Source organism: Ylistrum balloti, unplaced genomic scaffold, assembly GCF_031769215.1.
Source record: "Ylistrum balloti isolate Yb309-2 unplaced genomic scaffold, AGI_CSIRO_Ybal_v1 Utg369730, whole genome shotgun sequence".
Lineage (NCBI taxonomy): Eukaryota > Metazoa > Mollusca > Bivalvia > Pectinida > Pectinidae > Ylistrum > Ylistrum balloti.
Window position 1 is genome coordinate 2355251 of NW_026781945.1, and position 27633 is coordinate 2382883.

The 27633-nt window shown below is 38.3% G+C and overlaps 1 protein-coding gene across 1 annotated transcript in view; it reads left to right on the forward strand.

Annotated features, from left to right (window-relative positions):
- Positions 1–27633, forward strand: part of LOC132565712 (protein fuzzy homolog) — a 118939-nt gene that overhangs the window by 22008 nt on the left and 69298 nt on the right. The window contains exons 3-4 of the mRNA XM_060230415.1: positions 5196–5352; positions 10931–11041. Of these exons, the coding sequence (XP_060086398.1) occupies positions 5196–5352; positions 10931–11041 (268 nt within the window). The remainder of the gene's footprint in view (positions 1–5195; positions 5353–10930; positions 11042–27633) is intronic.

The window sequence follows — 27633 nt, forward strand, 5'->3', positions numbered from 1 at the left end:
TAATGAAATTAACAAAATAATTTGACTTGATATGCCTGTGTTTTCCAACAAATCTAAACATGGAACAAAACAGGAAATGAACATTGAAAAGATATTACTCATAAAGGATTTGTTGTATTAGTGAATTCATTTGTTTTTGCTTAGGAATACTGCCTGATACTGTTTTCACTAAAGGATATATCAATTAATATCTGCATTAGGTAAATGGGCTGGCATTCATGATCATTTTATCATTATGACACAGTAAAGGTGTAATAGGAAGGAGTAATGAAAAACACCCTGCCATTGCAGGGGTTCGAACTAGTGACCCTTCAGTCTCTAGCCAGACACTTTACCACTCCACTAAAGGGAAATTCTCACTAGCTGAGGATATTAAGGCAACCTGTACTCTCAACGTCTATATACATAGCTCTTACAACAAGGCAGTTTTAAAAAGGAGGCCAATATGAACAAAAATGCCTATACTGATGTACAAGCATTTTTATAGAGATCAGTGAATGCACAATGCATATCGTGGGCTATTCAAATTGTCCTATGTCTGAGGTCAATATTCCGTCCGTTGTCGGTTGGCTGTCATCCGTTCGTAAACAATTTTTGTTATCGCTGTTTTTCAAGGAGTACAGGATGGATCTTTCTCAAATTCCAAATATAGGTTCCCCTTGGCCCGTAGTTGTGCCTGTTTGATTTTGGAGCTAATCGGAAAACATAATGGCTGACAGACGGCCATCTTGGATTTTGACTTTGCAAGTGTGTTATCGCTATTTTCTTCAGGTGTACTGGATGATCTCATTCAAATTTACTAGGTAGGTTTCCCTTTGTCCCTAGTTGTGCCCATTTAGTTTTGGGACTGATCAGAAAAACAAAGTGGCTGACAGATGGTCATCTTTGATTTTGACTTTGAAAGTTTATTTTTGTTTTTTTTTTTAGAAGATCTGGATGGATCTTTCTTAAATTTCCTTTGTAGTTTCCCCTTGGTCCCTATTTGTGCTCTTTAGATTTTAGATATGAAAAACTTTGATGGGCACCAAGATTCCTCTGGGATCTCTTGTCAGATATGAAATCTATCATCCATATCTCTTATGCAGGAAAAGATGTGTCATAATAAAACATGGTTTACTATCTGCCCAAGTCCTAATATGGTCACAATAAGGCTAGCCTGAATAGTTGGCTGTGAGGTTATGTGACCAGTCAGACATGACAGTCTGGCTGTGAGGTTGTGTGACTGGTCAGACATGACAGTCTGACTGGGAGGTTGTGTGACTGGTCAGACAGTCTGGTTGGAAGGTTGTGTAACTGGTCGGACAGCCTGGCTGTGAGGTTGTGTGACTGGTCAGACAGCCTGGCTTTAATGTTGTGTGACTGGTCAGACAGCCTGGTTGGGAGGTTGTGTGACTGGTCAGACATGACAGCCTGGCTGTAAGGTTGTGTGACTGGTCAAACAGCCTTGCTGTAAGGTTGTGTGACTGGTCAGACATGACAGTCTGACTGAGAGGTTGTGTGACTGGTCAGACAGCCTGGCTGTGAGGTTGTGTGACTGGTCAGACAGCCTAGCTGTAAGGTTGTGTGACTGGTCAGACAGCCTTGCTGTAAGGTTGTGTGACTGGTCAGACATGACAGTCTGACTGGGAGGGTGTGTGACTGGTCAGACATCCTGGTTTGGAGATTGTGAGACTGGTCAGACAGCTTGGATGTTAGGTTTTGTGACGGGTCAGACATCCTGGTTTGGAGATTGTGTGACTGGTCAGACATGACAGTCTGACTGGGAGATTGTGTGACTGGTCAGACAGCCTGGTTTGGAGATTGTGTGACTGGTCAGACATGACAGTCTGACTGGGAGATTGAGTGACTGGTCAGACATGACAGTCTGAATGGGAGGTTGTGTGACTGGTCAGACAGCCTGGCTGTGAGGTTGTGTGACTGGTCAGACCGCCTGGTTGGGAGGTTGTGTGACTGGTCAGACAGCCTGGCTGTGAGGTTGTGTGACTGGTCAGACAGCCTGGTTGGGAGGTTGTGTGACTGGTCAGACAGCCTGGTTTAGAGATTGTGTGACTGGTCAGACAGCCTGTCTGTGAGGTTTTTTGACGGGTCAGACATCCTGGTTTGGAGATTGTGTGACTGGTCAGACAGCCTGGCTGTGAGGTTTTTTGACGGGTCAGACATCCTGGTTGGGAGGTTGTGTGACTGGTCAGACAGCCTGGTTTAGAGATTGTGTGACTGGTCAGACAGCCTGGCTGTGAGGTTTTTTGACGGGTCAGACATCCTGGTTTGGAGATTGTGTGACTGGTCAGACAGCCTGGTTGGGAGGTTGTGTGACTGGTCAGACAGTCTGGTTGAGAGGTTGTGTGACTGGTCAGACAGCCTGGTTGGGAGGTTGTGTGACTGGTCAGACAGCCTGGTTGGGAGGTTGTGTGACTGGTCAGACAGCCTGGTTGGGAGGTTGTGTGACTGATCAGACAGCCTGGTTGGGAGGTTGTGTGACTGGTCAGACAGCCTGGTTGTGAGGTTGTGTGACTGGTCAGACAGCCTGGTTGGGAGGTTGTGTGACTGGTCAGACAGCCTGGTTGTGAGGTTGTGTGACTGGTCAGACATGACAGTCTGACTGGGAGATTGTGTGACTGGTCAGACATGACAGTCTGAATGGGAGGTTGTGTGACTGGTCAGACAGTCTGGCTGTGAGGTTGTGTGACTGGTCAGACCGCCTGGTTGGGAGGTTGTGTGACTGGTCAGACAGCCTGGCTGTGAGGTTGTGTGACTGGTCAGACAGCCTGGTTGGGAGGTTGTGTGACTGGTCAGACAGCCTGGTTTAGAGATTGTGTGACTGGTCAGACAGCCTGTCTGTGAGGTTTTTTGACGGGTCAGACATCCTGGTTTGGAGATTGTGTGACTGGTCAGACAGCCTGGCTGTGAGGTTTTTTGACGGGTCAGACATCCTGGTTGGGAGGTTGTGTGACTGGTCAGACAGCCTGGTTTAGAGATTGTGTGACTGGTCAGACAGCCTGGCTGTGAGGTTTTTTGACGGGTCAGACATCCTGGTTTGGAGATTGTGTGACTGGTCAGACAGCCTGGTTGGGAGGTTGTGTGACTGGTCAGACAGTCTGGTTGAGAGGTTGTGTGACTGGTCAGACAGCCTGGTTGGGAGGTTGTGTGACTGGTCAGACAGCCTGGTTGGGAGGTTGTGTGACTGGTCAGACAGCCTGGTTGGGAGGTTGTGTGACTGATCAGACAGCCTGGTTGGGAGGTTGTGTGACTGGTCAGACAGCCTGGTTGTGAGGTTGTGTGACTGGTCAGACAGCCTGGTTGGGAGGTTGTGTGACTGGTCAGACAGCCTGGTTGTGAGGTTGTGTGACTGGTCAGACAGCCTGGTTGGGAGGTTGTGTGACTGGTCAGACCGCCTGGTTGGGAGGTTGTGTGACTGGTCAGACAGCCTGGTTGGGAGGTTGTGTGACTGGTCAGACAGCCTGGTTGTGAGGTTGTGTGACTGGTCAGACAGCCTGGTTGGGAGGTTGTGTGACTGGTCAGACAGCCTGGTTGGGAGGTTGTGTGGCTGGTCAGACAGCCTGGTTGGGAGGTTGTGTGACTGGTCAGACAGCCTGGTTGGGAGGTTGTGTGACTGGTCAGACAGCCTGGTTGGGAGGTTGTGTGACTGGTCAGACAGCCTGGCTGGGAGGTTGTATGTTATTCATGGTTGCCTCTGTATTGAGAATTATTCTGCTGTTAAAGTCAGTGATATCAATTATAGTTTTGTGATGTTGTAATGATAGAAATTACTTCAGATTGGATCCAAATTAACAAGCACTAATTGAGATGCAAAAATCTATGAATTTAGAGCAAAGTGAATGATTTCCAGGGAGTCTTTTTAAATTGTTTTAATGCAAAAAAAAATGTGAATCCTAATGAGGGTTTTAATTGATTTTGTTACAGATAACTCCCTTGGTAATTCAACATTCAAAATCCTTTAATTGTGATTTCTGTTTTGAATACAGTTTATGTTCAATTCTGTAAAATTGTTCACTATTTTAATCCTTAGAATTCCATGTAAATTCTTCCTTAAAATAGGGCAACTATAGCACAGGTATTAGAACAGGTAGGAGACCAGAGGTGTGTGATTTGATCCCTACTTTGGGCAGGTAGTTTTTCTCACGCAGCTGAGAGAATGGACTAACCTGTACCCACCCAGACATTACCAATGCTGTTCACAGAGTGATGACTATGAACTATTTAAAATCACAGCCGACAGTCTTGTTTAGTGTATATAGCTGTTGTAGCAATGATTTGTCATTGCTGACAAGGTTAAAACAGGTGAAAAACTTTGTTGAACTAAGGTATTTGTGCTGTACATTCATGACCATTGCTTGACATCAGTGCTATTCCTGAAGTTCAACACAGTAAAGCCAAAAGAGGCTGCATTGACTGAAATTAGATATATACAAGGATTTCTTCCATTGTACCAAATCCAATCACAGTTGGGGAAACATTTGATATAGTTTATATGGAAACAATATTTTTGGGAATGTGTTATCCAGTGCCAGTTTTTAACCAGTTCCATTTTGGTAGAATTGTTAGCGAGGGATGGAAATTTAGACACGTATCCATCCCTATGTGACCTGATGGACATGGCCCAAATTTGAACCTGTCATTTGACTCAAAAATTCTTTGATCTTCATCATCAAACTTAGATATGCTAGAATTTTTTACTCTTCATTCATTGAAACACTGTAAGGTTGCTTATTGAGATGTTGAATTTCTTTAGCCCCATGTCTCCTACATCAATCCCCTGTGGGAAGGGAGCATAGATCTATTCAAAACTTTGGTGCTGTCTAACATACAAAAGAAGAGTGTTACTTGTAGTTTTAGTGTATTCTTTCACCTGGCAGACTTATCCCTTTAAACAGCACCTAAGATTATAATATATGACTGGAACTTTATTGGGATGCAGTCTAACAAATCTAATGTTGAGAAAAGAAATGACCTTGACCTATATTCAAGGTTACAGGTGAAAAAATTTAGTAATCGTCAATTGACTTCACATTAACTAAGACTTAAAATGTTAATTATTTGAAGTGTCATTATATTTGTATAAAACTTTGAATACCATGTGAGCAATGCAGGCCCATCTGGCCTCTTTGTAAGATAACTACAAGTGTTGACAATAGTAAGCTAGCATTCAATTTAAATGTGTTTATTCTTTCTTTCAGTATCACACTAATAATCATCTCCCAAGATGATATTGCTGATGATTGCCACATGGCCAACTTGCTAAAGTTCATCCACCAGTCACTGGTCCTCTTACTGGGAAAGGAAGAAGTCCAGAACGTTGACAAAAATGTGGAAAAATTCAAACGAGAGGTGAAGGTTGGTGCTTTGTTGTTACACTTTAGTTTAAAAAGCTCAACACTATATCATAAACAAGCTAACAATGATCTATGTGCTAGTAAAACTGTAAAAAGGCTATCAGTCTATATACATATACCACTCTTGTTGGCCCAGAGTGAAGCATGAAATGGGCCTTATTTTGGGAGGAAACCAGAGTGTGCTGGGTTAAAGAAAAGTGCATTACCAATGAGCCTAACTAACCAAAAGTGATATCATGTTATGATAAGACTTAGATATTTGTGCTTTCATTAGCCCACAATTATCAGGTGGTGAACTATTCAAATTTCCCCCATGTCCCTTTTCCTTTGTCCATCCATCCATCCATCCATCCTTCCATCCATCCATCCATCCATCCATCCATCCATCCATCTGTCATCTGTCTGGAAATAATTCTTCTTATCACTATGTAACCCTGGTAAAATACTAGCCGCAATATACCACTCGGCTGGAGAGAACTTCTCTTTAGCTCGATTGGTTGAGCGTCAGACTAGTAAGCCAGGGGTTCCGGGTCCGATTCCTAGTCGAGGCATTGAGATGAGAAATGACCTCTGTTACAACTATTTCTTGAGAAGTTCTTGATGGATCTTTCTCAAATTTCAAGTATAGGCTTCCCTTCTTCCCTAGTTATGCCTTCAGTTTTGGGACTGATCAGATGAAAACAATATGAATGCCATCTTCGATTTGGCAGTTAAAGATTATTGCTTTTTCTTGGAAAATGTTGGATTGATCTTTCTAAAATTTCATGTGTATGTTCCTCTTGGTCTCTTGTTGTGTTTTTTGATTTTGGGACTGATCAGAAAAACAGAATGGCTGGCAAACAACCACTTTAAGATTTCAAATATCAGAGATTGTTATCACTATTTCTTTAGAAGTACTTGATGGGTCTTTCTCAATTTTCATTTGTAGCTTTCACTTGGTCCCTAGTAGTACCAGCCATCTTGCATTATGACAATGAAAGTTTGCTATGGCTACTGGTTACAGAATGGATCATTCTGAAATTTTCCTTTAAGAAGAATCCATTTAATGCCTAGCTTAGTTTTGCATTATCCATATTTGAACTGATCAACAAAACAAGATGGCAGACAGGCAACTATCTTGCATTCGGTAGTTAAAGATTATAATCTCTGTTTCTTCAGAGGAATTTCTCATGATCAGCAGAAAAAATGAGGAAAGAAGGGAAATAATCTTTTAAGGAACAAATATTTTACATTGGTGGGTGCTCCCTGTGGGATCTCTTGTTACAACTGTTAACTTCTAAGACTCTCTCATTCTTCTACTTCTTTTCCACCATCACCATTACACTTTAGAATTGTCAAAATTCTAACGAAACTCATCTCTATAAATATCAGACAAAGTTAGTTATGTTCAGTTCTTATTTTAAAGAATGTTAAAGTGCTGTTCGCTTTCAAAAGTACATTTGAAATCTACTTGTGTATTTGACACTCCAAATATATTTGAATCAGCAGTAAATTTTTGTGATTTATTACTAGTACAATACCAAGGTCAAAGTTCAAGGTCATTAAGTGGTGGATGTAATAGAAGCATAATTGCCTTTCACAGTTTAAGTTAGAATGTGTTTTTCTGGTCTTGGCGTAAAGCTTTGTTACAGAGGACACCAGGGATTTAGACCAATTAATTACATAATGGAATAAGAGAAATCAAACAAGTTTGCAAAAATACGTCGGAAAATAAAAACAAAGATGGAAATATACTTAACAGAGTTTTGTGTGAATTTAAGCCGTGCCTTTTGCTATAAGGTACTGTACCAGGCCAAGCCTGGTTGGACATGATATAGACTGATAGTTTCTATGAGGTTGACAGACACACGTGTGAAGATTCCAGTACACCGCTACAAACACCAATCTCATTTTATTAACAGGGTAATAATTTTCACGATTTTAAATGTTTCTGGATATTTTTTTCAAAGTGATTAATAGGAGAGATTTAGCGAGGGATCTGGCTCACAGTAAAAGTACAAAATGGCTAATAAAGTGCTGCACCATTACTTTTTAGTGCAATTGTGGTGTCCATATTAGCGGGTAATTCATTTAGTCCTTGTCTTTTTCCCTCATGTCAAATAGAACAGGCAGAGTGAAATCTATATCAAAACAGAGTTCAGATTGGAGATTTTTAATTGTTTTTCCTATATACATTTATAGCTTGGTTTGTTATAAAATATATAGATTTTACACTATGTTATAATTTCATTAGGAAATCAATAGTGTTGAATGTCAGCTGGAGGTCACTAGAACTTTAAAGACATTCCCAAAAGCATCTTAAGAAAATGAAAATAGTAGTAAGGTTTAGAATTACTGACATTTTTAACTTTTAACATTTTTCTGTTTTCTACCGACTTTTGATGTCAGTATTGGTTATTTAAATGGTAGGTATGCATGTACTTAACAGCTCTGATGTTTTGGTGGAACAGGTGTCCCTGTAGACTAATTAGTCATTAAACTTCTCCGTCAGCAGTAGTTTTTTTGTTAAAAGTCTTCACTGATACAACATTATGTCTGTCTGTCTGTCTGATTGTAGTTTATCTGTACTTTCTTACCTTATCTGTCTGTGCATCCTTTCTATCTTACATGTTAAGCTATAGCTGTACTTTAGGTCACCTGAGACAAAGACTCATTGTGAAGTATTGCGATTGTCTTTTGTCTGGACTCATGTGTTATGCGTCCATGTGTCATGCGTCATGTATATGTAAACTTATAACATTTTTGTCTTCTTCTCATAAACCCCTGAATCAATTGAAAGACACACCAAACTTTCACCCTGAGGAAGGGGTAAAGTTTACTATAGTGTAAATAGGAAAAATTACATTTGTGAACATTATTTGTTTTATTTCCATTGGAAATATTTCAAACATCATTAGAATTATTAGCAAAGGATGACAGCTTGATGGTATACAAACATCCTGACTGACTGACACCCAGGGGCTGATCTGTGGGGCAAAAGGGGGTTAACCGAATTCTGATATTGGCTTGCCCCAAAGACCTTAAAACATATCACTTAAGTCTTACTATCATAAATGTCACAATCATCAACGTCACAATTTCTCTTTCGTGACACTTTAAAGCTACTTACCCTGTAATCTTTATATTCAATATTGCTTACTTCAAATGACCATCAAGGTTGCTAGGTCTCTTGTTTAGCTTGAGTGGTCAAGTGAGCTTTTGCTATGATTTAAATCAAACTTAAAGGCAAATGACCAAAGGTCAAGATAGTGACCTATTGCAATCACCTCCGGCGTCATGCTTCTGTAAACAATTTAACATTTTTTACTTCTCAAATACCCTTGAACCGATGTCAATGAAATTTTGCAGAAAACTTCCCTAGCATAAAGGGAATCAAAAGTGTGAATTATATGGTCTCCACCTCACAGGTGCCTGAGGGACGGGGCTAAAAGTTCTCAAATTGACATGTATTTCAAAAATCTTCTTCTTAATCCGAGCACCTAGGCAAAATAGGTTTTTGAGCATAATTTAATTTCCATTGGAAACATTTCAAACTTTGTTAGAATTATGAGTAAATGGATGATGGCTAGATGGTATACATATGTTGATCCCGACTGACCCCCAGGGACTGATGGGTAGGGCTAAAAGGGGTCAAATAGACTTAAATTTCAAAAATCTTCTTCTCAACAGCCAGATATGGTAGAATCAAATACTTTTCATGGATGGTGCTTTACCAAAATGTAAATTTCATGGCCCCAGGGTCTCATATTTTCCTCTGTGGAGGGGGTAAATTTTACTGTAGTTTATAAATGCAAAATAGATTTTTGAGCATAATTTGTTTAATTTCCATTTGAAATATTTCAAACTTAGTTAGAATTGTGAGCTAGATGGTATGCATATATTGATTCTGTCTAACCCCCAGGTGCCGATGGGCAGGGCCAAAAGGGGTCAAAAAGACTTACATTTCAAAAATCTTCTTCTCAACAGCCAGATATGGTAGAATCAAATATTGTTCATGGATGTCTCTGTGTCTTTTGTATCTTATCTGTCTGTATGTCCTTCATATCTCATCTGTCTAATAAGTCCTTTATAATATGTCTGTTTGTGTGTCCTTTATGTCTTGTCTTTGTGTCCTTTGGACTTTGTCCAGCTGCATATCTATTTCATCTTTATCTTATCTTCCTGTACATTTCGTCTGTCTGTCTGTCCTTTAATAGCTTACCTTGCCCAAAGGGCCAAGTGAACTATAGGGATACCGCAGCATCCATTGTCTGTCATCTGTCAACTTTTTCTACAACATGCTACTAGTCATGAACGGTTGAGGGAATTTTGACCAAATTTTGTCAGAAGCATCCTTAGGGGAAGACAACAACTTGAATAAATAGTGTGCCCTAGCCACCCAGGGCCTGAGCGGCAGGGCCGAAAATGGAAAAATGGCAAGTCCTTTAGGATCCAACTCCTCATGTAGGAATGAATGGATTTTGCCCAAATTTGATCTGAAGCATCTTTGGGTGCAGGGAAATCAATTTTGTGTAAACAGTGGATCTCAGTCCATGGAGCATGAGAGATGGGGCCTAATATGGAAAATAGAGCAAATTCTTTAAAATCTTACTTCACTTGTAGGAATGATTGGATTTTGCCCAAATTTGGTCAGAAGCATCTTTTGATGAAGAAGAATAAATTTTGTAAAAACAATGGATCACAGCCCCTAGGGCTTGGGGGATGGAATCCAAAAGGGGAAATAGCGCAAATTCTTTAAAACTACTGATTGGATTTTGCTCAATTTTGGTTTGAAACATTTTGGTGAAGGGGAATCAATTCTGTTTAAATGCTGGATTTCGGCCCCATAGGTCAGGATGGGAGAAGCTCAGTAGGAGAAATATGTTTGAAAATGGTTTAGATCCCATAACCATGTATAGCATTGCAGGGCATAAAAAGATAAACATAACCATGATGCAAGAATTGGCCCTGGGGTCTGGCCCCACTCCTACAAACTCAGTTTCATGGTAATATCTTTGAAACAGTTGAGATCCTCACCCCTAAACCAAATATCGCATTTCTGGGCATCAAGAGATAAACACATTCACAATGTAAGATCTGGCCCTTGGGTGTGCCCCCTCCCCTCTGGACTTGATTTCTTAGTGATATCTTTTAAACAGTTGAAATCCCCATCCCATAACCCCATATATATATGAAATTGCTTTGCATCAAAAGAGAAACAAATTTGTTATGTAAGAATTGACCCTTGGGTGTGGCACACCTCAAGGGGCATTGTTTCTGGGTCATGTTTTTGATCCAAACTCTTCCTGGGAATCAAAAGAGAAAGACAGTCATGATGTAAGAAGTTACCGATTGGTTTTGCTCCATCAAAGATGTTAAGTGACTGAGCTTTAATTTGGAAATATATGAAATACCCAACATAAAGGCATGTATCACATTGCTGGACTTTAAGATGCAGATGAGCAATACAGGCCCTATGGGTCTCTTGCTTCTAAAAGTATCTGCCTGTGATTCCTTTGTTATTTATTTTGTGTTTTCTTTAACTGCCTTTTATTTGTGTATCATATCTGTACATACATCCTGTATTATACTGTCTTTAGGTATGTAACAGCCTGATTGACCATTTGATAAAAATGCCTGGCTTGACCACCTTCTCACAGCTGACCAACACAGTGGAGATCATCGCTGCTCCTGAGAACAATGTCCTACAGGTAAGTAATCAACACTACATTTTTTTTATACAGCCATTAGAAGTTGTAGATTGTAGTAGGAGAATATGTTTCCTTTTGGTTGAAGTGTAAAGCTGTTTCATTCTGCCATTTTACACTTATTTAAATAAACATCCCATCCACTTTCAAGAGTGTATGGCCTTAGAATCTGCAATGCATTGTCTGGAGGCCCTTTCACTGGTCTTGCATTCCTATTTCAACCATCCTTTTGGATATATCTGTTTTCCCAGATCAGCAGACACTGATATATCTTAGGTCTGTAACATAGACTAACATAGAATAGTCACTTCATTTTTTTCTACATCAATTCTGATTTTTTTATATGAACTTGAGCATGTCTTTCTTCTTTGAGGTACTGGGAAGCAATTGCTTACAGATGGATATGTTAATAAAAAAAAAAAACAAATATTAGGTATAGGAAAATCTTGAACTGAAAACAACACATCTTTTGTGTAAAAAAGTAAACCCCACCCCCACCACCTACATGTTTGATTCTGCTCAGGTAGATGCTTTGTCAAAACCTATATACATATACAAACAACAAGAGCCTGCTTGAATGTGACAACTGATGTCCAAGTGCCTTTCATTAGTAACTCTTAGGTGTTCCAAAGCAAGTCATCTTAAAAAACACTGGTTATGGAAAATTGGGTGTGGTCAAATGAGTTACTCTGGCTAGTTTAAATAATGAGCTGACCCAGAGGTATCGTGTGAGTTGGCAACTTTAAGACCCCAACAGTCATAGTCTGAATAATAAATAGTAACATGAATGTCCTTTTGTAATTTTGATAGACACATGTTCATGTTCACAATGTTTATGTAGCAATTTAACAAAAAAAGTCTTCCACATAACAAAGAGGTGAAAAGTTATGATATTAGACTGGTGCCATGCTGTGATGTAAAGGGCTTATAAAATCTATTGAAATTAATTAGTGACACACATTCTAAAGTCACATGTTTCAAGTATTCAACACATCCAGTTCACAGTTCACAGCTCACATTGGGGCATTTTGGCTTTCAATGAGAACAACTTGAGGAAGGGCTGTGTAATGGATATTCCCTAGTGATATATAGATCCCAGCAGATGTAGCTTCAGGGTCAGATGAAAGCTTGTAATGAGAAGACACAATTTGACCTTTTTCTTCATTTGTATGAAAAAAAATCTAAATTGCTGTGATATTACAAAATACTGCAAAACCTGAAATGGCACATATCACATGACCTTCTTTGTCCCTACACTGAGGCCCCCAGAGAAAAAAACGAAAAGCAGATCTTCCGTGTTAGCTGGTGTTGCAGGTCGACCAGAAAGCCCGAGGTACCTATTATAATGTAAGGATTTCATTAATGATATTTCACTATATATGGAAATTTATCAATTATTTATTCATTTCAGAATAATTGTTTTAAATTGAATATGTATCAGAAACTAGAAACTAGAAAAAACTAAGCAGCAATGACTGTAGTGGGGAATTACAGGAAGTATACTAGTAAAGCTTGCTAAATAAATTCTAATCAGTCACAACAAATGTGGTTCATTTAATTGTATTGATCAATAACAACAGTCTGTACAATCTCATCTTCGAAGGGTTTATTATAAAAGTAGGTGATGATATTGTTTTAAGTCACTCGGTAGCTTTAGATAAAAGAACTGCTTTATGATGGTATGACATGTCTACTGATTTGTCACGAGTAATATTTCGTGGGAGCGCTAGTAATTCTCTAGTAAAAGCAGGACCATCTTTACCTACCATATGGACTGTTAAAGATGTATGAACTGGAATCACTTTTAAAGTTACACCCTTGACTGAATGTATCAAAATCTGCGAATGATTTCTTCTGAATAAAGGTCCAGGGCCGTGACATCTGACACCAGTTTATACATTTGTTACACTGACGTTGAATGACTAGAATGATGTTCAACATCGCAGAAGTCAAATAGAAATGTTTATATATATAAACGACTTCTCTTTTACCAAAACCCAAGGTCATGATATTTGGTCAGAACCATGCTCAGATGAATACTTTGCTTTACTTTCAAGGTCACAGGGGTCAAAAATGTTGAAATCCTCTTTTCTATAACCAAAAATGCTCAGGATCCTTATATTGTACCAGCTGTAGCTTATATAAATAACCTTAACCTACTTCAAGATTACAGTAATCCAATGTGTTACAATCACTGAACAAGCTCTAGATAAGAGACAATTTTTTCCTGTATAGGCCATGGACATTGAATTTCCATGTAGCATCCATAAATGTGCTTATGTAATCAAGATAAAAACTCCAGAATAGCATCAATTTTATAATCAGGTAGTGTAAAAATTAATGGTTTTTATGCTCTCTCTCTTTCAGTAACAGGGTATGTAGTGTTAACCATCTCAATCCCATCCCATCCCATACCCTCACATTGAGTCATATTCCAATTAAGACCAGTTCAATCACATAACTGGTGTTGCAGTTAGGAGGTGGTGTTGTCTAGTTGATGATAGTTACTGTGGTTAAGAGGTGTTTTGATCTAGTTGGTGTTAGTTAATGTTGTTTGGAGCTGGTATTTTCTAGTTGGTTTGGGTAATGATGTTAGGATGTGGTGGTGAGGTCTAGTTGATGTAAGTTACTATTGTTAGAAGGTGGTAATGTCTAGTCGTTTTGGTTTGTCTGTCCGTCCATCATAATTTTGTCCGAAGCATCACACTTAAAGTTTAAGAGGTATCAACATAAAATTTCATAGGTAGATAGATCTCAACAAGGAGAAGTGCTGTGCATAAGAACCATTTTTCCTTTTTACACAATTAAGGAGTTATTGCCCTTTGTTACTTTTCATACTTAAATTTTGTATGGAGTATTTCACTATAACTATAAGAGGTATCAACATAAAACTTCATAGGTCGATGCATCTCAACATGGAGAAGTGCAGTACACAAGAAGCATCTCTTTTTTACATGATTTAGGAGTCATATCCCTTTGTTATTTTTCATATTTTAATTTTGTCCCATTCAGGGACCATAACCCTTTGTTTATTGTGGTTAGAACCTAGTATAGATGTATTGGTATTACAAGCATCTCTGAGTGAATTTTAAGGTCATCTGAATTGTTCAAAGGTATGCACTCCTGCATGTCAATGAACTTGACAGGTTTGTTTGGATGAAGGATACAGTATTTTAGCCCACCATCATCACAAGGTGGGCTATTCAAATTGCACTATATCTAAGATTGGTCGTCTGTCCATCCATCCATAAACAATTTTTGCCATCACTATTTCGTGGGAAGTATTGATGGATAATGCTTAAATTTACATGAAGGTTCCCCTTGGTCCCTAGTTGTACCCACTTGATTTTGCATCTGATCAGAAACAGAAAATGGCTGACGGGTGGCCATCTTGGATTTTACAGTGAAGATTGTTATTGCTCTTTCTTAACAAGTATTGGTTGGATCTCTCTCAAATTTCCCAGGTTGGTACTTTTTTGTCCCTAGTTGTTGCCCTTTGATTTTTGGACTGATGAGAAAAACAAAATTGCTGACAGGTGACCATCTTGGATTTGACAGTTAAAGATTATTATCACTATTTCTGCAAAGGAATGTTCAACTTTCAAATCATTAGTAGCAAATACAGAAGAGAGGTGAGAAAAGAAGGAAAAAGATCCAAATTTCAAAGTTTTAAGAAATAGAACCAATAATGGATGCCAAAATCCCTCAGTATCTCTTGTTTTAAATACTACCTCAGCTACTGGGTACTTAGATTTGGAATTAATTGTTTACTAAAACTATTCTTTTGGAAATAAACAAATCTGGCAATAATTTATTTGAGCTGCAAACGATTTGGTAGCAGATTGAAAGGCTCTATGACTCTCAGCTGGTCATTATAACAAGGTTTTTCCCAAGCCTGATATAAGCAACAACTCAGAATGAAGGTTTTGTTGTTTTTATATTGAAAACTATGAGCATTTAAAAGAGTGGTTAATGTTTTAACCTTTATCAAGGACTTTCTGATGTTTTAGATAATGTGGATGACAGTATAAAGTACATAACAAAAGTGTTGTTTGTTTTGTTTTAATTTCCTATCCTGCCAGGTAATTATCTAGTAATGAAGGAAAAGATCCGACTTCATGCTTAAGTATGTGATTAGGTAGAAGTTACACAACTGTATAAAATACTGTGTTAAAGAAATCTGTTATCACAGATACAAAATGTATCTGTTTAAATAATAGGAGTGTTTCAGTAGAAATTAGAAAAGGTGTTAACATAGGGAATAATCTTGGGGATCTTAACAGAGGTATATAACTTTCCAAGTAAACAAGATTTAACACCCTTATAATCACTGAGACATGTCGTAGAACATTGTTAGTAGTTCATATAAACCATATTCATGCAAGTTGTGAACATTCTGATGTAGTTGTGATCCCACATGAGCTGTAGCAGAGAAACATTAAAGGCTTCTGGTATGGGATAAATCTTCTTTAGGTTTGAACATTTAAACGGAAATAATTATTATAACATTTTTGAACTCATTTTTCTTTTTTTGGGGGGGGAGGGGGTGCATGTGTGTTTGTGTTGTCTACATCTCTTTGTCCTCGATCATTTAATTCATTTATATATCTGTCTGAAATTTTCTTTATGCAGTGTAAATTCTTTTCATACAATTTTAAATTCTAACATTTGAAATTTGCTAGTGCTTTTTCAGCAGTAAATTTGTAAAAGTTTAGTAAAAATATCAAATTGGAATTTGGTGTAACTGCCATAGCAGTTGGTAGCAGTTGGCAATGGTTTAGTATTTGTATTGTAATTTGGGTAAAACTTCTGTGAATTTACTTCTACAGTAAGCGGTGGTGAAATCTCAGTGACATTCTTAAGTATTGCACTTTACCAGTGTGAAATCTCTCACCATCATTCTATACAGTGTTGTGACAAAACCAAAGTGAAATCTCTCACCATCATTCTATACATTGTTGTGACAATACCAGAGTGAAATCTCTCACCATCATTCTATACATTGTTGTGACAATACCAGAGTGAAATCTCTCACCATCATTCTATACATTGTTGTGACAATACCAAAGTGAAATCTCTCACCATCATTCTACACATTGTTGTGACAAAACCAAAGTGAAATCTCTCACCATCATTCTATACAGTGTTGTGACAATACCAGAGTGAAATCTCTCACCATCATTCTACACATTGTTGTGACAAAACCAAAGTGAAATCTCTCACCATCATTCTATACAGTGTTGTGACAATACCAGAGTGAAATCTCTCACCATCATTCTATACAGTGTTGTGACAATACCAGAGTGAAATCTCTCACCATCATTCTATACAGTGTTGTGACAATACCAGAGTGAAATCTCTCACCATCATTCTACACATTGTTGTGACAAAACCAAAGTGAAATCTCTCACCATCATTCTATACAGTGTTGTGACAATACCAGAGTGAAATCTCTCACCATCATTCTATACAGTGTTGTGACAATACCAGAGTGAAATCTCTCACCATCATTCTATACAGTGTTGTGACAATACCAGAGTGAAATCTCTCACCATCATTCTATACAGTGTTGTGACAATACCAGACTTTACCCAGCATAAAATCTCTCGCCATCATTCTTTTAAGTATTGCACTTAACTAGATTGAATTCTGTCTGACCATCATTCTATTCAATATTTCTCTTTCCTAGGTTGAAATTTCTGACGTTTATACTATAGAGTATTGTACATTACTAGGGTGACCATCACCCTGTTTAGTATCACATTTACTCTTTACCCTGGTTAGATATCTATGCTTCTCATTCTAATTAGTAAATACCTATAAAGACACCTACAAGTAGACACTTCTATAGATACCTACTACAGGTCACCTATATAGACACCTACTACAGGTCACCTATATAGACACCTACTAAAGGTCACCGATATAGACACCTACTACAGGTCACCTATATAGACACCTACTACAGGTCACCTATATAGACACCTACTACAGGTCACCTATATAGACACCTACTAAAGGTCACCGATATAGACACCTACTACAGGACACCTATATAGACACCTACTACAGGTCACCTATATAGACACCTACTAAAGGTCACCGATATAGACACCTACTACAGGTCACCTATATAGACACCTACTACAGGTCACCTATATAGACACCTACTAAAGGTCACCGATATAGACACCTACTACAGGACACCTATATAGACACCTACTACATGTCACCTATATAGACTCCTACTACAGGTCACCTATATAGACACCTACTACAGGTCACCTATATAGACACCTACTAAAGGTCACCGATATAGACACCTACTACAGGTCACCTATTTAGACACCTACTACAAGTCTCTTATATAGACTCCTACTACAGGACACCTATATAGACACCTACTACATGTCACCTATATAGACTCCTACTACAGGTCACCTATATAGACACCTACTACAGGTCACCTATATAGACACCTACTAAAGGTCACCGATATAGGTACCTACTACAGGTCACCGATATAGACACCTACTACAGGTCACCTATATAGACACCTACTACAAGTCTCTTATATAGACTCCTACTACAGGACACCTATATAGACACCTACTACATGTCACCTATATAGACTCCTACTACAGTTCACCTATATAGACACCTACTACATGTCACCTATATAGACTCCTACTACAGGACACCTATATAGACACCTACTACATGTCACCTATATAGACTCCTACTACAGTTCACCTATATAGACACCTACTACAGGTCACCTATATAGACACCTACTACAGGTCACCGATATAGATACCTACTACAGGTCACCTATATAGACTCCTACTACAGGACACCTATATAGACTCCTACTTCAGATCACCTATATAGACACCTACTACAGGTCACCTATATAGACTCCTACTACAGTTCACCTATATAGACACCTACTACATGTCACCTATATAGACTCCTACTACATGTCACCTATATAGACTCCTACTTTAGGTCACCAATATAGACTCCTACTACATGTTACCGATATAGACTTCTATTACATGTCACCTATATAGACTCCTACTTCAGGTCACCTATATAGACACCTACTAAATGTCACCTATATAGACTCCTACTACATGTCACCTATAAAGATACCTACTACAGGTCACCTATATAGACTCCTACTACAGGTCACCTATATAGACTCCTACTACATGTCACCTATATAGACACCTATATACACTTACTTAAGTCTGCTTTCTCCTAATAGCATTGTTATGTATCTCGTTCATGCTGTGTGACTTATAGTCATTATCACAAAATCACAGTGCTTGCTCTGTGTTTCCAAGAATGTAACAGGTTTGTGTCAGAAGGTTATTGAGTTCAAAATTGCTGTGAACAGGGAAGCTGATACTGGCATCACTAACCTCTGATGTTCTTTGCAGAATGTTTACTCATAGTTTTTTTGTATTTCTTTAACATCCATTTTCTTTTAAAAATGATAAAAACTATGTTTTGTTCTGGTTGAAGAATCTGATTTTTAATTGCTAATTAATTTTGTTTTCCTACTTCAACCCTATAACTAGTTGAGTGTTTAAAATTCAACAAAATTGCATTAATTCTATATGTTACAGTAGTTATTTGTAATTTGTGTATGTTAATTGTGCCAATTAACCAAGAAAGAATGCATTTCCAGGGCAGGGCTAATTGATTATGCTAACATTGTGAAGTGGGTGCAGCATTTCTCTCTGTCCTGGTGCAACTTGTGCTGAATACTGATCACATCCATGTGGAACAGGAGAAATAAACCAGACTAACGTAACATTATGTGCTTTCTAAGCCATTTGTTTACTCAACTCATTCTCAAATTGCTGAAATATATCTTGGGAAAGTTTTTGTACATATGAAATGGCACATGCTAGTTTGATTGCACATTTTACTTTCAGGTGCTAGTTTGGTAATGAGACTACGACAGATTTTAATGACATTTTCATAAAAAGAACTGGTTACTATGTATTATGCAATTTGAATTTTTTGTCAGCTAAATAGATTTCCATGCTTGCTTCGTGCTTGATTTTCTCATGTTTATTGCAGATATAGAACATTTTTATTTGCTTCTTAAAAGAATAAAAAGAAAATCTATTTTCAAGACATGTATACATTAGAAGGCTGCGAAGGTTTGGACCTTGGGGTTAGCCCTACAGGAGAACTCCCAAGGTTTGGCCTAGGAGTCAGCCATGTAGATGGACTCTCAAGGTTTGGGCCCAGGGGTCAGTCTTACAGGAGAACTCCCAAGGTTTGGCCTAGGAGTCAGCCATATAAATGGACTCTCAAGGTTTGGGCCAAGGGGTCAGTTTTACAGGAGAACTCCCAAGGTTTGACCTATGAATCAGCCATGTAGGTAGACTCTCAAGGTTTGGGCCCAGGGGTCAGTCTTACAGGAGAACTCCCAAGGGTTGGCCTTGGAGTCATCCTCATAGGAGAACTGCCAAGGTTTGGGCCCAAGGGTCAGCCCTATAGGAGAACACCCAAGGTTTGGCCGAGGAGTCAGCCATATAGGTGGACTCTCAAGGTTTGGGCCCAGGGGTCAGACTTATATATGGACTCTCAGTCTCCAAACACCATACATTCCAACCCAACATCATTTTTACCAAAATAATTCAAATCAATTCACTTTCATTTCATTGGTTTGCTCATTCTGAATGGTATAAGTAAAAAATACATGAATATAAAAGTAAGATGTTATTACAATATGTATTCTTTGTCTGCTATATATACCACCTTTTATCTAAAATCAATATTATGTCAAACACCTTATAACGTAAAATGTTTGCAAAAGCTGGAAAAGCCACAGTACATGATGTCATTAATGAAACTGGCTGAGATCATCATTTGTTGAAATATTTATTTCGGTAAATAATAATTAAACACACAATAGCAATAAGATGTATGATATTACTATGAAGCCATTCAGTAGAACCTACCTTTATGGGGAAATTACACACTTAATGTCAATGTCACTGCAATCAAGCTGAGCTGCCAAAAGGTTTGGTTGATTACCTATAACACAAAAGTGACAAAACATGTTCTTTTTTTATGCAAGTAAATTGTCTCTTTGGTATGTCATCTCTAATGGGGAAATTTTACAAATTTATGTGCATGTAAAGATGGAAAAAAATCCTTTTACACTTGGAGTTGTTCATGTAGTATATTACCAGTGACAGGTTTAAGGACCTATCAGTTTTTTAAGGTTCATGCTTTCTATATACATCTGCCATCCATCTATTTTTGTGTTCTTTCCATTGGATAAGGAGTGTAGAATATTACCAATGTTTGTCCATCCTGTCATGCCATGCCATATTGCAGTCCATTGCATCCAATTTAGAATCAATGCTTTATCATAAAACCTATCAACAGATTTATATCATTATATTATGATAATATTAAGTTTTATGTCTTATGCCATTAAGGTGGTAATAGGTCAATGTTAAAAGGTCAAAGGTCACATTTGATGACTTTTGCAAATTCATTGAAGATATATTCTTGTATAGTAAGCATAAGAAATGGAGAATTGTGTTTTATAAATCATCACCCGTCGTGTATGATTTAGTGGATTTAGAATCATCCTTAGGAAAGGACAACCCCTGGGTTCTGAGGGACAAAGCCAAAAAGAAGAAACTTTCGTAAGGATGACGTGATTTTGTCCAAATAAGGTGTGAAGTATCCTACGGCGAAGAGGGCATCATTTTGTAAATACTTTTTCATCTGTTTAGATGAATTCATTTGGTTTGAAGGGGACACATTTTTCAAAGAGAAAATCTGGCAGTGCCAAATATAAGAAATACAGACAAATTTTCTCTAAAGATAAAGGATTTTCACCAAATTTGGACTTGGACATCATTGGATGAATGGGATTCATTTTATATGGAGGGTTGTCTGGCCCCATTGGGGTAGAGAAGAAGGACAAATAGGTCATTGATCAAGGTTGAAGGTTCAAAGGTTACATATGAATACTTCTGCAAATTCGTTACACAATGATATTTGTATGTATACATGTCTTAAACATTTTTCTTCCATAGTTTTATAGCAGAGTTTATTTTTGGCCTTATATGGTACTGTAAGTTGTAAGTCACTGTACTGGTTGGTCCCTAAGGGCATTTTGAATGATTATTTAAACAGTTTTGTCTGGAAAGAACCATTTCTTTAAAATCTGAAGTTTTATTGTTGTTTTATCGTGGAAATCAAATGGTGCAGATCCCTGCTGTCCAGTCAAAAACATTTTATTCTTGTCATTTTCCTGAAGTCTGCTCTCATGAACAAATGTGCCATAAAATGTACATCTGTATTCTCAAGTCCTTTGTGAGTAAGTAGGAGGATTTCAATGGAGTAAATCTTATTATCTTAAGATATACTATTGAAGTTTTTGAAGCAAGTTGAGTTGTGACATGTGATTAAAAATTTAAGTTGCAAGTAAAGCTTCACGGATCTGTTTCTTTTTTCAAATGTATATGTATAAATTGCGTGGTCCTTTGAAAAGAGGAAATTTGGGTCTCTTTTGTCACACAGAAATAATCACTAGACCTAAATCCATATGGCTTGACCTAGAATTGATCATCAATCATGATTTCATTCATGAAAGTTTAAAGATCAAACAACAATGTTGGTTATTTCTTCTTGAAGCGATTCCTCTGACAATAATGACCATTATCTAACAGATCTCCCAACAGACCAGTTCTTAGAAGTATTTCAATTTAATTGAACTTCTTGTAGATGAATTTTCTTTATTAAGTAAAACTATCACCAGGGGAGAGATGTATTAGGTTTTTTGTCAGTGTTGTATGTAGGAGTGGTTTTGTTTATCTGCTATCAGTAACTGTAAACCAATAACGCAGTGACAGTGTCGTGTGGTCATGTCAACAATTATACTTCATATCTGCACCTTTTCCATCTTATTTTATAAACATAATATTGTCATTTAACTTTACACTCTTGTAGCAGTTAGGAGTATAGATCACCTTGCTAGATTGACTAGTGGGCCCAGAGAGTGACAAGTCACAAATTGGGGCTCCAGCAGGGACAGGACATGCTTTTCATTACTCCTTCATATTTCAATCTTCCTGTCTGTTTTATTTGTGATTACTGTTAAGTATACAAACAATCTTTGATAATACTGTAACTAACCTGCCCAAATTTGGTATTTTACCTGCATTTTTTCTCTGTCATGTCAATTTGATTGAAAATATTTATTTCATGTCAAAATTGAAATTGATCAAATTTCAAACTGAATAATGCATTGAAATATCATTTTTGGCAAAAAAGTACACCTGAATTTGACTTGATTTACTGGAATGTTAGTTTGTCAGGACTATAATGGCTTCAATCCTCCTGGGATCCTCATCAAACTTCACACACTTATCAAGATTTAATATCAAATACCTTGGACAAGTTTGAGTTTCAGAGTTTTTGGGTCAAGGTGAAGGTCATTGTTGCTATTTTTAGAAAATCATTGTCAGCTCTCTAGTGATTGAGGAATTCTCATCAAACATTACACACTTATAAAGCATCAAATTATCTTGGACAAGATGAAGTTTCAGGATTGTTGTTGCAAAGTCACTGATACTATTTTAAAAAAAATATGAATCATTGCAGTATATTAACTTGTTATTGTTGTTGAGCACCTGAAAATTAAGAATGAAAGTGCTAATGCTAATACTTTGTTTGAAATATTTTTCTTATGGCCCTATTTTAAAAAATTTATGAATCATTGCAGTATAATAGCTTGTTATTGTTGTTGAGCACCTGAAAATTAAGAATGAAAGTGCTAATGCTAATACTTTGTTTGAAATATTTTTCTTATGGCACCCCAAATACCAAATGCCTATACCAACTGTCTCAGTGCCTATACCAAATGCCTCAGTGCCTATACCAAATGTCTCAGTGCCTATACCAAATGTCTCAGTGCCAATACCAAATGCCTCACTGCCTTTACCAAATGAATGCCTCAGTGCCTATACCAAATGTCTCAGTGGCTATACCAAATGAATGACTCAGTGCCTATACCAAATGTCTCAGTGCCTATACCAACTGTCTCAGTGCCTATACCAAATGAATGACTCAGTGCCTATACCAAATGTCTCAGTGCCTATACCAAATGTCTCAGTGCCTATAACAAATGCCTCAGTGCCTATACCAAATGCCTCAGTGCCTATACCAAATGTCTCAGTGCCTACACCAAATGCCTCAGTGCCTATACCAAATGTCTTGGTGCCTATACCAAATGCCTCAGTGCCTATACCAACAGTCTCAGTGCCTATACCAAATGCCTCAGTGCCTATACAAAATGGCTCAGTGCCAATACCAAATGTCTCAGTGCCTTTACCAAATGTCTCAGTGCCTTAACCAAATGCCTCAGTGCCTATACCAAATGCCTCAATGCCTTTACCAAATGTCTCGGTGCCTCAGTGCCTATACCAAATGCCTCAGTGCCTTTACCAAATGTCTCAGTGCCTATACCAAATGTCTCAGTGCCTATACCAAATGAATGCCTCAGTGCCTTTACCAAATGAATGCCTCAGTGCCTATACCAAATGTCTCAGTGCCAATACCAAATGAATGCCTCAGTGCCTATACCAAATGCCTCAGTGCCTTTACCAAATGAATGCCTCAGTGCCTATACCAACAGTCTCAGTGCCTTTACCAAATGCCTCAGTGCCTATACCAAATGTCTCAGTGGCTATACCAAATGCCTCAGTGCCTATACCAAATGAATGCCTCAGTGCCTATACCAAATGTCTATGCCTATACCAACTGTCTCAGTGCCTATAACAAATGCCTCAGTGCCTATACCAAATGCCTCAGTGCCTTACCAAAGTGCCTCAGTGCCTACCAAATGCCTCAGTGCCTACCAAATGCCTCAGTGCCATATGTGCCTCATGTGCCTATACCAAATGAATGCCTCAGTGCCTATACCAAATGTCATACCAAATGCCTCAGTGCCTATACAAAATGGCTCAGTGCCAATACCAAATGTCTCAGTGCCTTTACCAAATGTCTCAGTGCCTTAACCAAATGCCTCAGTGCCTATACCAAATGTCTATGCCTATACCAAATGAATGCCTCAGTGCCTATAACAAATGCCTCAGTGCCAATACCAAATGTCTCAGTGCCTTTACCAAATGTCTCAGTGCCTTTACCAAATGTCTCAGTGCCTTAACCAAATGCCTCAGTGCCTATACCAAATGTCTATGCCTATACCAAATGAATGCCTCAGTGCCTATAACAAATGCCTCAGTGCCTATACCAAATGCCTCAGTGCCTATACCAAATGTCTCAGTGCCTACACCAAATGCCTCAGTGCCTATACCAAATGTCTCAGTGCCTATACCAAATGTCTCAGTGCCTATACCAAATGCCTCAGTGCCTATACCAAATGACTCAGTGCCTATACCAAATGCCTCAGTGCCTATACCAAATGTCTCAGTGGCTATACCAAATGAATCACTCAGTGACAATACAAAATGTCTCAGTGCCTATACCAAATACCAAATGCCTCAGTGCCTATACCAAATGAATGCCTCACTGCCTATACCAAATGAATGCCTCAGTGCCTATACCAAATGCCTCAGTGCCTATACCAAATGAATGCCTCAGTGCCTATACCAAATGTCTCAGTGCCTATACCAAATGTCTCAGTGCCTATACCAAATGTCTCAGTGCCTATACCAAATGAATGCCTCACTGCCTATACCAAATGAATGCCTCAGTGCCTTTACCAAATGCCTCAGTGCCTATACCAAATGTCTCAGTGGCTATACCAAATGCCTCAGTGCCTATACCAAATGAATGCCTCAGTGCCTATACCAAATGTCTCAGTGCCTATACCAAATGTCTCAGTGCCAATACCAAATGCCTCACTGCCTATACCAAATGAATGCCTCAGTGCCTTTACCAAATGAATGCCTCAGTGCCTATACCAAATGAATGCCTCAGTGCCAATACCAAATGCCTCACTGCCTATACCAAATGAATGCCTCAGTGCCTGTACCAAATGCCTCAGTGCCTATACCAAATGAATGCCTCAGTGCCTATACCAAATGAATGCCTCAGTGCCTATGCCAAATTAATGCCTCAGTACCTATACCAAATGTCTCAGTGCCTATACCAAATGCCTCAGTGCCTACCAGTGCCTATACCAAATGTCTCAGTGCCTATACCAAATGCCTCAGTGCCTATACCAAATGCCTCAGTGCCTATACCAAATGCCTCACTGCCTATACCAAATGAATGCCTCAGTGCCTATACCAACAGTCTCAGTGCCTTTACCAAATGCCTCATTGCCTATACCAAATACCTCAGTGCCTATACCAAATGTCTCAGTGCCTATACCAAATGCCTCATTGCCTACCAGTGCCTATACCAAATGTCTCAGTACCTATACCAAATGTCTCAGTGCCTATACCAAATGCCTCAGTGCCTATACCAAATGCCCGAGTGCCTATACCAAATGTCTCAGTGCCTATACCAACTGTCTCAGTGCCTATACCAAATACATCAGTGCCTACCAGTGCCTATACCAAATGTCTCAGTGCCTATACCAACTGTCTCAGTGTCTATACCAAATGCCTCAGTGCCTATACCAAATGTCTCAGTGCCTATACCAGATGCCTATACCAAATGACTCAGTGCCTATACCAAATACCTCAGCGCTATGGTAGAATGTACATACTGTAAGGTATGTCAGACCGGACCATCCCAAGTAGCATGTAAAGATCATCTTTCATTAATGCTGAGTGGGTAGCAGGTTTGGTGCTGGTTGATCCAGTGTTGTTTCTTACTGAGGTGCTGTTCGCCATCCCAATTCCAGCAGTGGTCAGTAGAGACCTGTATGTCATGCCATTTATGGCTTGGCATATGTTGAAATGTCTTGCTATAGTCAGGTCTGTATATCTTTTTATATTGGTATAGGCCCCTATTCAAGGTTTCAAGGGTCGAACTTGTTAAAATCTTGTAAGGATTTCTTCTGATTAACTGAAAGGCCTGAAGCCAGACAAATTTGTAAACCATACTCAAGGTCACAGGGGCCAAAGACTTTTTCTGGAGGACCAATAGTCAGAGAAGCAGAATATCTGGTGGAAAGATGTTTCAAGGACAAAGCCTGAAACATTTTTGGGGAAAAAAAGGAAAAATGAAATGACATATAACCTTTTATTTAGGTCATAACTGTAATTGTTTAGAACTGAGCATTAAAAGCTAAAAATATAAAAGTGGAAATTTAGAAATTGGTTAAATTTGATTGGATGTACCCACTGTGAATGCCAAGGTGAGCAATGCAGGCCCATTGGACCTCTTGTTTTATCAGAAGATGCAACCCACACAAGTATATAATCAAACGCTGTTAAAAAACATCCAATGTTTTGGCTGTGATATCTCTAAAATTATAGAAGTTTAGAATATATCCACCATCTTGTCATATCACCAATAGAATAGGATTGTATTTACTACTTCAATGCTGATCTAAGATTAACAATTTTAAGTATTGAAAATAACACTTCAATTTTTACAACAAGCTTGTTGCTAGTGTTTCCAGATTGAGTTTTGAAATTTAAGACATACCATTATTAGTGCCAGTCATTAATATGATGATTGATTCTGCACCCTATTACCATTCTTATTTTACTCACTCAGCTTGTCCTACTAATTTATTCTATATTTAGACACTTTCACATTACATTCTGTTGACATGAACAGGTGTTAGTTCCAGTTGTTGGTAAATGACCAGTCTAATGACCATCTTCTACCTGAGGAAAATATTAAAATCATCATAATATCAAAATCATCCTGATGGCTAGGAACTATTTCAAATCTAACAAAATTCTTGATATTTTAAGGGCAACAAAGAAGAAAGAAATAAAATCTATTTCTTAAGAATCAAAATATTTTGAGCATAAACCAAATTCTGTCATGGAAAAAATACATATCAAATTATACTGCTGTTGGGCCCCAACTAAAATGGCCATGACTTGGCTATCACATCTCTGTGGGTACTGCATACTGTAGAACTGTGTTGCTGTGCCCTACATAAAGATATGTTGTCAACCATATTTAGGTCACAGTGGCCTACATTTCTGAATGAAGATATGCTGTCCATCAAAACTAGGTAACATTGGCTAACACATGAAATATCTTTCCCATCATATCTAGGTCACAGTGCCTTATATTTATGGATGGAGATAAGCTGTCTGTCAAAACTTGGTGACAGTTGCCAGCACATGCAGATATCTTTTCCATCGTATCTAGATCACGGTGGCCTATATTTACATATAAAGATATGCTGCCTATCAAACTAGGTAACAGCTAATGGCACACAGATGAAGATTTGCTGCCTGTGGCCTATACTAAACCAGGAAGATGGTTGTGCTGGAAAGTCAGGTCACTTTTTATATTGTTCATAAACTTTTGTCAATTTCATATCATTTAATGTTTGGTAGTTTAGGATCCCTTCTGAACTTTATTTGTATTTTTTTTACATGATAATGAATACTACCTGGTGATATAAAAGCAAATATTTCTCACAGCATAGGTTTGTGTAAGCACTA